Source organism: Penicillium manginii (assembly GCF_028828005.1).
Source record: "Penicillium manginii strain IBT 31320 chromosome Unknown utg000009l:1.0-3297300.0:1.0-3298630.0, whole genome shotgun sequence".
Classification (NCBI taxonomy): Eukaryota; Fungi; Ascomycota; class Eurotiomycetes; order Eurotiales; family Aspergillaceae; genus Penicillium; species Penicillium manginii.
The window spans coordinates 2,164,546-2,175,775 of record NW_026643110.1 but is presented as its reverse complement, the minus strand read 5'-3'; the positions used below and the strand labels follow the sequence as shown (position 1 = coordinate 2,175,775).

General features: G+C 49.2%; 5 protein-coding genes across 5 annotated transcripts; all 5 read left to right on the top strand.

Annotated features, from left to right (window-relative positions):
- Positions 1 to 40: 40 nt before the first annotated feature.
- On the top strand, positions 41 to 844 carry N7533_012528 (putative DnaJ chaperone (Caj1); the record flags this gene model as incomplete). The annotated part of the gene is made up of 4 exons (XM_057109178.1): positions 41 to 47; positions 101 to 115; positions 175 to 235; positions 286 to 844. Coding segments are annotated over 4 exons (642 nt in total), but the record flags the coding sequence as incomplete, so codon positions are not given.
- A 500-nt stretch (positions 845 to 1,344) lies between these two features.
- On the top strand, positions 1,345 to 3,563 carry N7533_012527 (DUF3176 domain-containing protein; the record flags this gene model as incomplete). The annotated part of the gene is made up of 4 exons (XM_057109177.1): positions 1,345 to 1,916; positions 1,969 to 2,135; positions 2,199 to 3,386; positions 3,496 to 3,563. The coding sequence occupies 4 exons, from the start codon at positions 1,345 to 1,347 to the stop codon at positions 3,561 to 3,563; spliced, it is 1,995 nt and encodes a 664-aa protein (XP_056954278.1).
- A 1,237-nt stretch (positions 3,564 to 4,800) lies between these two features.
- Positions 4,801 to 6,534, top strand: N7533_012526 (chromate transporter-domain-containing protein; the record flags this gene model as incomplete). The annotated part of the gene is given in 5 exon segments (XM_057109176.1): positions 4,801 to 5,055; positions 5,112 to 5,233; positions 5,282 to 5,853; positions 5,905 to 6,250; positions 6,261 to 6,534. 5 exon segments carry the CDS (start codon positions 4,801 to 4,803, stop codon positions 6,532 to 6,534), a joined length of 1,569 nt encoding a protein of 522 aa, XP_056954277.1.
- Positions 6,535 to 7,769: 1,235 nt separating this feature from the next.
- On the top strand, positions 7,770 to 9,031 carry N7533_012525 (uncharacterized protein; the record flags this gene model as incomplete). The annotated part of the gene is made up of 2 exons (XM_057109175.1): positions 7,770 to 8,222; positions 8,300 to 9,031. The coding sequence occupies 2 exons, from the start codon at positions 7,770 to 7,772 to the stop codon at positions 9,029 to 9,031; spliced, it is 1,185 nt and encodes a 394-aa protein (XP_056954276.1).
- A 355-nt stretch (positions 9,032 to 9,386) lies between these two features.
- On the top strand, positions 9,387 to 10,901 carry N7533_012524 (FAD-dependent oxidoreductase; the record flags this gene model as incomplete). Its single annotated transcript, XM_057109174.1, has 4 exons — positions 9,387 to 9,764; positions 9,850 to 10,007; positions 10,076 to 10,752; positions 10,807 to 10,901. The coding sequence occupies 4 exons, from the start codon at positions 9,387 to 9,389 to the stop codon at positions 10,899 to 10,901; spliced, it is 1,308 nt and encodes a 435-aa protein (XP_056954275.1).
- Between the last annotated feature and the right edge of the window lie 329 nt (positions 10,902 to 11,230).

The window sequence follows — 11,230 nt, the reverse complement described above, 5'->3', positions numbered from 1 at the left end:
TGAATTTCAACTCTCCTTTCTCCTCCACGCTCTAATCACCATGTCTTGTAAGTCCAAAAAACTCATACATCTATAGAACAACAAGACTAACCTCCTCCAGATCAACCTGACTACTGTACGCTTGCCATCCCACCACCCCACCCAGCCCCAGACGCCGAGCGCTAACTCTCCCAGACAAAATACTGGGCATAGCCCAAGATGCGACCCAGCAACAGATCCGCACCGCGTATAAGAGGTCCGTCAGGAGAGAAACAGCACCTCACCTCAATCTAACCACTCTCACAGAGAATCTCTAAAAAACCACCCGGACCGCGTCCCAACCGACTCCCCCGAACGCCCCCAACGCACGAAGAAATTCCAAGAAATAAACGAGGCATACTACACCCTCTCAGACCCGTCCCGCCGCCGGGACTACGACACAGCGCGCGCCTATGAGGAAGCCGATGAAGAAGTCAACGACGAACCTCCGCACAGCACACCCGGCGGATTTCCCTGGTCAAGTTTCGGATTCGGCGAACGCCAATCTCAAACCGACGCCCAATTCAGCAGCGTTTTCGAAGAAATGATGCGCGAGGAAGGTCTCGGCGAAGAAGACAACGGTCGGACTCAGCCAACGAGTAAATTCTGGGCCATCGTGGGTGGTGTTAGTGGCGGAGCGCTGGGATTTATCGTGGGGAATTTCCCCGGTGCGCTGGCGGGGGCTGTGGCGGGTAACAGACTTGGTGCTGTGCGGGATGCGAAGGGGAAGAGTGTTTATGAGGTTTTTTTGGAGTTGCCGCAGGGTGATCGGTCTAGGTTGTTGAGTGAGCTTGCGGCCAAGGTTTTTCAGACTACCATGGGGGGGGGTAGGGTGCCTACTATTTGGTTAGTACCTAGGTAGGTGGAATTGAATGAGATGTGCTGGGGTGATTGTCAGAGATTTATATTGGATATATGGTGGTTATTGGAGTGGTTAGAGTGGGGGTACTAGTAGCGAATACTACTAGTGGTATGTAGATATGTGATATTAGTATTGATATGAAATGCAAGTTTACTCTTTTTGAATCTGAAGGTGGAAACGGCGGAAATAACTTGAACTTGAGCAACATTTAGCGCCGGAAATAAAGGGCTTCCTTCAAGTCTCCCCTGGCTTTCACCCTATAGGTTAGTTACCTTTGCGTAAGGGAGGGGTTTCTAGCCCCCAAAAACTAGCGCTGGCTAAGCTAGAGCAGGCGCTTATGCACCTGGCACGGCACGTATGGAGGCTGAGGGAGTTATCCGTTAGTATTTAAAATAGAAACCCCGCTCATTTTCTGGTCAGTACATATTCAGAACCACCTCATCGAATAGGCAAGAGGCCTTACGATGAATCCATCACAAGGGACCCTAGAAAAGGGAAAATCATTGTATACGTTCTCTCGGCTCCAAGGTCCATTCTCAAACGACAAGGATCTTCAAAATGTAGACTCAACTGAGGATACTTTTAGTCGATCACACCCTGACGGCATATCCTCAGTTGAGCCGCATCACGAGCCCGCAAAAGAACCATTCGTTGCATCTGACCTAACGGACCAAAAATGCAGACAGAAGAGGCGGGATGTACCGTCAATATGCCACTTGCTTTTCGTCACGTTTTCATGGGAGATACTGGCGATGTTGCTGGCTACAATTCTTTTAATCGCGATCGTTGTGGTTCTTGCGAAATATAATAACCAGCGTCAACCGGCCTGGAAATATGTGACGCTGAACTCATTGATCTCCTGGCTCAGCACCGTCTCCAAAGGCTGTATCCTTTTCTGTATCAGCGAGGGCCTCGGTCAACAGAAATGGGTCTGGCTCTCACAAAAGAAGCGCCCGTTATCAAACCTTCGTGTCTTCGATTCAGCCAGCCGAGGGATTTATGGAAGTGCAGAGTTGATCTGGCATCTCAGAGCAAGGTATATCATCTCTTATTGACGGCGTTATCGTCATTTGCTTACTTTATACTAGACATTTCGCTGTTCTGGGCAGCCTGGCGCTCATTCTTGCGCTCGCATTCGACCCATTTACCCAAAATTTGATCCAATACTACTCCCATCTGGACATAGATAGCTCGCAAACCGCAATGCTATCAAATTGTTCCTTCTACGACAGCCTAGGTCTACCCTCGCATTCTGGTAAGTGCACAGATTCGTGAGGATACTGTCTCCATGCAACTAACAAGTCCCATCATCTGGCAGTAAATTTTGTCGAACCAGAGATGAAAGCCAACGTTTACAACGCATTATTCAACAGCGATCCATCACAGCCTTGGTCCACCCCCCAGTTCACATGCAGCTCGGGTAATTGTACCTGGGATCCAGTCGCCACACTAGCAATGAGCGCAACCTGCGGCAATATAACCGATAAACTCATATCTTTCTGCGCTGCCAACACGAACGACACCGCATTCCAGGGTGCCGAGGGCGCAACAAACTGCACATATTACCTCCCAGCAAAGTCCAAGACATCCGTCAACGGGAATCTGACCGTCAGCTTCCTCAACAACTCCATAATGGGAATACCAGTCGCACTAGGACTCAGCAAGGCCCTCCTCCCCAGCAACGGCTACATATCGCCCGTCCAAATCATCGCCCCAGACAGCCTATTGACAAACGGCCTATACTCAAGCAGACTATCCACAACAGACAAATGGCAAGCATTCGAATGCACGCTCGAACCAATCGTGCGCAGCTTCCGCGCCACAGTAACAAGAGGCACATACCACGAAGAAACCCTCGGCATCTGGCGAAACGGCTCATTCGCTCAAACCACCCGAGCAGGCCACTACTACACCTTACAACCACCCTGGGGACCGGAAATGGGCATGGAGCACAACACTACATTCTGGATAGACGCAATGCCCACGGCAGCAATAGACAATTTCATTTCCAGCCTCTTTGCCGGCCACGCTAAGATCGACGCCAGCGGCTACGTCTTCAAGCCCAGCCCCACCTCGCAGTATGCGACGATGGACGTGCTAGAAGCCATATCGCGCTCAAATATCACAGGGTGTGCGGTGAAATCGGCGGAGAAACTCCGCTGCGCTGTTGAGAATATTGCTAGTGCGATGTCGAAGTCGTTTCGCGATACTGCGGCGTCGACGCAGGTGGGTGCGAATACGACTGGTAAGGCGATGGCGAGCCAGACGCATGTTAGAATTTATTGGCAGTGGATGGCGCTTCCGGTGGTTATTTGGGGGTTGGGGGTTGTGACGCTTGTTGGGACGATTTGGAAGAGTTGTAGGGCTGGGTTGCCTGTTTGGAAGAATGATGTGCTTCCCCTTTTGTCTATATATGAGAATGATCGGGATGAGGATGGGAAGGGGGACGAGATTGCGTATGGGCAGAAGGTTAGACTGGGTGAAATAAATGGTAGAATACGGCTTAGTGAGTAGGGTAAGGAGATCTAACAATTCATGAGAAAGTATGTGTCCAATGAATCGTGGGTTTAGATTCGACACAAGCATGAATATTTTTTTTTCTTTCGAATGTCTAGATTTCAAGGAAAGCTTTGAGCAGGATGACTTGAATGAGGCAGAGCATCTAGTAAACATCAGATACTGAATCTTTGCTGTATAGTATAAGGAGTGCCATTTTCTGACGCCATCCAATGGGTTTGATCGCGCCATGCATCATGACAGACTAATTAGTGACAGTACAGTAGACACCACTCTAAGCACCACCCATTCCAAATCAGAATGCTCTAGGCCTGACGTCTTCCCAATCTTCGACACATATAAATTCTTCCAGCTCCTGAACAGATATGGAGTCTGTTCCACCCTAAGCCCCAACCAACTATGGCCTCCAAAATCTATCTTGTCCGCCATGCTGAATCTGAGCATAATGTCTCCAAAGACTTTTCCCAACTGGACCCCGCCTTGACTCCTCTTGGCCTCCAACAGGCTGCCGAATTGGGTGAAATTTTTCCCTACTCGTCGCAAGTGGCCACAATTCTCACTTCCCCCCTTCGACGCGCTATTCAGACTACTTTATCGGCCTTTCCACACATTCTTGATAGACAATACTTTGAACCGGGTTCAAAAAAAGGGGTTGAGAATGGTGCAAAGCTTGTCGTCGATGCAGATCTACAGGAGAGGAGTGCTCTTCCCTGTGACACTGGGTCAGATCGTGCAGTGCTAGAAGAATCTTTTCCAGGATTGAATTTCCAACGGTTGAAACAAAATTGGCATGTGAAGGAAGGCATATATTCTGAAACTGATGAGGCAGTAAAGGAACGAGCAAAAAGAGTGAGGGGAAGACTAGCGGATTTAAGCTCCCAACAAGAGGGTGAACGGAAAGACATACTGGTCGTCACACATGGTACTTTTATGAAATTCTTAACAGAGGATTGGCAAATTGATCTACCAAAAGCTGGGTGGAAGGAGTTTGCTGTGGATAATAATGGCGAACGTGGCTTTATTCACGCTTCTAGATACATAAGTTGAATATGGAATAGAATTATGCCCCTCGTAGAGGGACTCGAAAAACGGCGACACTCGCTCAAACCAGCTCGACTGGAACCAAGGCCCAACTGGGCGGAGAGTTTGGCTGGTTGACTAGCGTGGAGCGGTCGGAGACCGCATTGGTGCTAGCCTATGAGATGCTCTCGCCAATCACTAGCCAGGGGTTTGCCACGGAGTTTAGGAAGTGGGAGAGGTGCCAAGAGGTATTGTGGCCAATCACTCGTCGCAAGTGACATAAAGTTATACGCCAATGTTCATTCAGTACGCTATATATTAGGCGATAAGACTCGCTAGTCACTCAGTTGTCAATCTAACCACTTAAATATAAGAATTCTAATATGTTGCTCCCCGCCCCTTTCTCGCGATATGGCGGATCCATTCGCTCGCTGCAGCAGAAGTGGCGCAGCTATGCCGAAACCAGACGGAATAGCCACGACGAAGATCCCCTCGCTCGCCGCATGCTCGACGTCTTTCTCCGTACATGGGACCTAGGTTTCATTGCTTTTGGGGGCCCTCCTGTCCACTTTCAAATTTTCCACGCCCGATTTGTGGAAGGGAAAGGAGGGAAACAGAAGTGGGTGGATGAGCAGACTGTACTAAAGCCTATGTTGATAAATTCCTTTAGAGCCTTCTCTAACAATTCGTACAGTATCAAGAGCTCTTTGCTATCTGCCAGGGCCTTCCTGGGCCAGCTAGTACGAAGATGCTCTTTTGTCTTGTTCTGCTTCATGCGGGAATAATCCCAGCTATCATGGCGTTTTTTCTCTGGAGGTGAGGAATCTGCAATACCTTTTGTTGACCATGCTGAACCAGTACCAGTCTTCCCGGGGCTATCGGCATGTATGCTCTTTCGGTTGGCGTCCAAAATCTTGGCGAGAGTCTTCCTGGGCCGGTATACGCTCTCCTCTCTGGACTCAATGCTGCGACTGTCGGTATTGTCGCGGTTTCTGGTGTGCAGCTCGCGGAAAAAGCGATCCAAGACAAAATTTCTCGCATCCTTGTTATTTTTGGTGCATGCGCGGGCCTTTGTTATAACGCCCTGTGGTACTTTCCGCTGTTGATAGTTATTGGCGGCCTTGCTATCGCTATCTGGGATGGATGGCTATTTTCTCTAATACAGAAGAAAAGACTTGCGTGGAAGAACAGGCATACACAACCAGCTGATGCGGAGGAGGCGAATACAGATTCTATACCGATGGAATCTATCTCACTTGGACAATCGGAGCGGAATGAAATGCTACGGTCAAGGAAGATCAATCCCAGTGGAACTTTGCCGCAATCCTCGGGGCCCTTGTCGAGCTCAACTCAGCCAATGGAGACTGTAGTAAGTCAACCAGCGAAATACAATATTCGCGTTCGCACTGGAGTTGCTATCACAATCATTTTCTTTGGTATTTACCCTACCCAGCTGTTACCATAACACTGCATCTGACGATGAATAGCCTCTTTTATCGCAATCCTTGTTGCTAGAGCTAAATTGACGCCCCCGCCGCTCCCTCTTGATCTATTTGCTAGCATGTACCTCGCGGGAACAGTGATTTTTGGTGGAGGTCCGGTTGTCATTCCGCTGCTTCGCTCTTATGTTGTTGGTCCTGGCTGGGTTTCAAGCCGGGACTTCCTGATCGGCTTAGCCATTATCCAAGCCTTTCCGGGGCCTAACTTCAATTTCGCTGTCTTTTTGGGTGCATTAGCCCTCCAGCATTCGCAATTCCCAACTATATTTGGCGGATTTCTAGGGGGGGCTAGGCATTTTTGTCCCTGGGATTACGCTTGCCGTCGCAATCCAGAGTTTCTGGAGTGCGTTGCGGAAGAGGAGGTCTATGATTCGTTTCTTGCGAGGCGTCAACGCCACAGCGATTGGCCTAGTGTTCACTGCTGTGTACCGGCTTTGGGAGATTGGCTACTTGACCGCGGCTAATAGCGCCGGACAAAGCCTTGCGAACGAGCCCTGGTGGTTAGTCGTAACGACTGTGTCATACGCAAGTAATGCATGGTTTCGGTTGCCTCCTGCTGGGTCGATCATTGTTGGCGCAGTACTAGGTCTGTGCTGGTACGGAGCCGTGGGGCGGTAATGGTGGGGGATGTATACTAGCTGAATTTATATTTGAACGTTGCCTTTCAAGCAAAACTTTATCTGGGCCTGCTTAGAGTTTATAATTTCGTCTTTCCTTCGGATCCAGCTCTGCTATCCGAAATCTAACAGTATGTGCCTTAAACTTCAATCTTTATGCCTGCGTGTCCGAAATGGCCAACGAGCGCTTAATTTTCTGGCGCCCACTGGATCAATACACCATTCCAAAAAGCGATCGAATCCTTAGTCGGGGGCTTCGTCGAAATAGTTCCAGTTGCGTCTTATGAATCCTTTAAGCTCAGCGAAAAATTCTTCGATTGGATTAAAGTCCGGGAGATAAGGAGGCAGATAAACCAACTTGACTCCAGCATCTGCACACATTTGTGCTACACGCTCAGTATGGTGAGATGATGCATTGTCCATGACTAGGACTGATTTTGGCTCCAGCCATCTTCCGCAATGCCGAAGAAGTTGATCGATGAAATCTTTGAAAATAAAGGTGCCCGTGGGGTAATGTGCTTTCGAAATCGACAGTAGTAGTTTGCATAGCTACTTCCGTTTCCACAATACACCTATTTTGGGTCTTGTGGTATTCGTCTCTCTCTGGAGTCTGAGCCTCATCAGTAACCAGACTTGATACAACATTTTTTGCATTGGAAAAATACCTTTTTGGCGCGAGTTCAATTTCGATACTCGTATTCCAGGCAGATGTCAAGCGGAGCCCCTTTCAGACCGATTATGTCATGTGGCGGTGTCCGAGATCAAGGGAATCCGATAACTCTTATCACTTGTCACTTTACATCCCCTAGTAGATATGACGAGGCAATGATTTTCAAAATAAAGGTTTCTGGATTATCTGACATTCTTGAACGCCCGGAATAGAGCCATGGTCAACGTTCCGGGCCGTAGCAAGGGATGCTCAACCTGCCGCCAACGCAAGCTCAAAGTGAGATACTAAGCCGATATTACTCTCTTCCAAACTGATATATTTGACAGTGTGATGAGTCTACGCCAGAATGCCTCCAATGTGTGAAAAAGGGACTTCAGTGTCCTGGTCCCCGTACCGGGGCTATTTTCATTCACGCTTTACCGAGCCAATCGCAAGCAGTCTGCTCGATAAAGGGCATACCAGGAAACACTTCTTGTCAGAAAGCTATGACTACACCCTACCAAAGAGTCGATGACAGACTTGTGCACTCGTTGCTACCATCAAGTTACCAGCCCAGCCGTGCCGAAATGTTCGACCAACTTTTCGTATCCCATTTCATCGAGTCATTTGCCTTCAAAGAACCCTCAGGGAGGCAACCTCCTACCTGGCTCGATAGCTTAGCTGAGCTCATCGTCTCGCCTACTTATGAAGTAGTCAAACACTCTATTCGCGCGTCTTCGGCTCTTTTCTACGGTTCCCTGGCGCAAGACGTTGCAATACAAACAGAGGCTTCGAGGTGGTATTTGAAAGCTCTGCAGGGCCTTCAGTATCATCTCTCACAGCAGCTTTCATCGTCTTTTAGCGGGGACGTGATTTGTGCTGCCGTAATGCTCACTCACTTTGAGAGCCTGGCTGACACGGCTCCGGGGGCTTGGTTTCAGCATGTCCGAGGTGCATCGTTGATGGTTGCGAGGGGAGGCCCTGAGAGTTGTCGTCAGGGGTTTCTGCACAATATCTTCCGTCACTTGAGACTACTGACGGTGCGTTGACCACCAGCCTCTTGGGAGAAATCCGCCATTTGCAGGCACGTTTCACTTACTTTTGTGTATAATCACAGGCAGTTTCATCCCTTTTCAGAAACGAACAACATCCATTTTCAACGACTCAATGGATGACTGTGCCTTTCGAGAAACTTCCAAAGGGCCCCTTCGACGAACTTGTAGATGTTTACTTCTCCCTCCTGCCCTGCCTGGCAATTGCGGACGAAATGATCGCCGCCACGGGTGAGGAATTCTATTCTTTCAGAGCTGAATTAAGCACTATGGTGCATCAAATTATAACACACCTACACACGTGGTGGTCTCAATGTGCTTTCCGGACGGATCTCAACCAAGCAAACCCAGAGCCAAACACTCCCGTCTGCAAAAAAAGACATATCGACACGCCCAGCGATCCTTATGACATCCCACTGTTGCCTCATATGAACATGCCAAGTGCTGCTTTGAGTGCTCTTTTCGACGCGGCGAACGTTATAGTCTTCCGACTTCTCTCCCTGGTCTCATCGTCAGCCCACATATACGGATATCGTATCCAACAGCACATCCAATCGATAGTGTCAGCCTTGGAATTCGTCACCAATATGCCACGCCCTGTCTCTCAGCGTGGATTTATCATGGTAGCCCTCCCTTTGCGAATCATACAAATATGGGCCCCGTGCAGCGGCATAGAGCTAGGAGATGATACCGCAAGGCCGCTAGCGGACAAGTGGGCCCAGGATGCCACATCTTCTGCAGCTCCCGCAGAGTTTTTCGCACATGTTGCTGCCTATATTCATGGTCGCCAGAAATGAGAACTTCTTGGATGCCTTGCCACACTCACAATATGATTCGATGTTTTATCATATTACGTCTAGATGGTCGGGATAATATTAGCCCGATGAATAAAGAAGCCATGCGCTAATCTATATCGGGCTAGCTTTGCGGGAAGATGAACATAACGGTCTATCATTGGCTGTAATCCACCACTTCAATCCACCAGCATCCACAGGGTTGAGGTATGCAGCACCTGAGTGATGGGTACGCCCCTCTGAAACACATATATCTCTAGATTGTGCCCTCCAACTTGAACCTCCGTTCTTCGCCTCACGTCTATTTTCAATCGACAATTTTGATAATAATCAACAACCCCCAATCGGACCTGTGACCATGAAGATCGTCATTATCGGCGCGGGCATCTCCGGATGCGCAATGTATCTGGAACTGCAGAAACACCTCCCCAAGCCCTCGGGAGCAGAAAGCCATGAAATCGTGATCTACGAAGCATACAACACAGAAGCAGATACAACAGCAGATCAACGCCCAGAGGGACCCACACATTCAGCCACCCTCCTAGTGGGAGGCGGCTTGGGCATTGCGGCGAATGGCCTGCGCATCCTCCAACGACTGGATGATAGTCTTCTCCAGGACGTCGTGCGCGGAGGATACGCCGTTTCTTCATCTAACATGAAGAGCAAAAATGGGTCGCTTCTCATGAGCCTCAAGCCTAGTGTCTCTCCCACCGCTGATTCTCCACCAATGAATATGGTGATGTCGAGTCGGGATTCGTTCTGGAGATGTCTGCGTGCTCGGGTCTCTGACGATCATATCATCAACAAACGCATCGAAAAAGTGGTTGCCCGACCGGATGGGAGAAATCAGATATTCTTCGCGGACTCTAGTCCCCCCCGTCGAAGCAGATCTTGTCATCGGCGCAGATGGTGTCCGAAGTACCGCAAAACGCGCGCTCTTCCCCGATGCCACTGAAGATCCTTATCCACCTCACTATGAGTAAGTGACGAGACCCCTTCTTTCCGCCTCCAAAATAACTATTCAGCATCACTAACTGTCTGAACAAGGGGCCTCGTCGGCGTTGGAGGATTCATCCCCGCCTCCGAAGTAAAAGACGTCGTGGAAAAGGGATCCGTGAACTTCATTTTCGGCGGGAATGGATTTTTCGGCTACTTCTTCTCCAACAGCGCGGACGATGCCCCAAATCGCGACTCGCCATACCACATCTGTGATCCCGGAGACTCGCTCGCATGGTGGTCGACCTATGAAATCGAAGAATGCCCCGACCACAAGAATATCGACAAGGCAGACGTAACAACGCAGCTCCAAAAGCGGCACGAGGGGTGGAAGGATCCAGCGATCCAGAAAATCCTGGGCTCTCTCGAGGTCGAGAGAATGTATCCCACGTGGACCAGTGCTCCCATCCCGACCTGGGAACGAGACGGCGTCATTCTAGTTGGCGATGCAGCTCACGCTTTGCCTCCGAGCTCGGGACAGGGCTCGTCACAGGCTCTTGAAGATGTGGAGGCTCTCGCGCTTATCCTGGCGCATCACCTGCGCAACGAAGTCGAGACCTCGTCAGGGTCGTACAAGACGGTGTTTAAAGCTGCGGCAGGCCAGTATATGGAAATTCGTCAGCCGCATGTGAGCAAAATCCTGCAGGCTGCGCAAGAAAATCAAAATAAGAAACGGGAGATGGGCGTTTTCCAGGAATACATGATGTATGGGTTTTTGAAACTCGTGGGTATGTGATTTCTTTTCGACAGATTCATTTGATTGAAGGCTGACTTTTTCATAGGGTTCTTTCCCAGTCTGATGACGACGAGGTTACGATCGGTGGTGGAATACAATGTGGTAGATCATGTCGCTGAGATATTAGCGAAGGGAGACTGAGGTGTCGTGAATCGATTGTCTTGTCTTTCTGGCTACCAACTGTATCTCGTTTCGTCTGTCTCTTCCTCTTCTTCTCTTTTCAAGCTCATTCTCGTAATCTGCTTCTGCGCATTGTCTGGTATTTGTGTATCTTGATCTCTGTCGTACCTGAGCTAGCCACAGTAGTCTCAATTTGGAAGCTGGAAAGCTATCTTAAGTTAGTGTCATCAATTAAACGGTGGCTGCTGTGTATCGTTGTCTATTAAGGACCCGATGTACATACAATTTTATTTTAATGTTGAGTTAACCAACTTAAACGTTGCCTTGCCTGTTTGAATAGATCATATGTA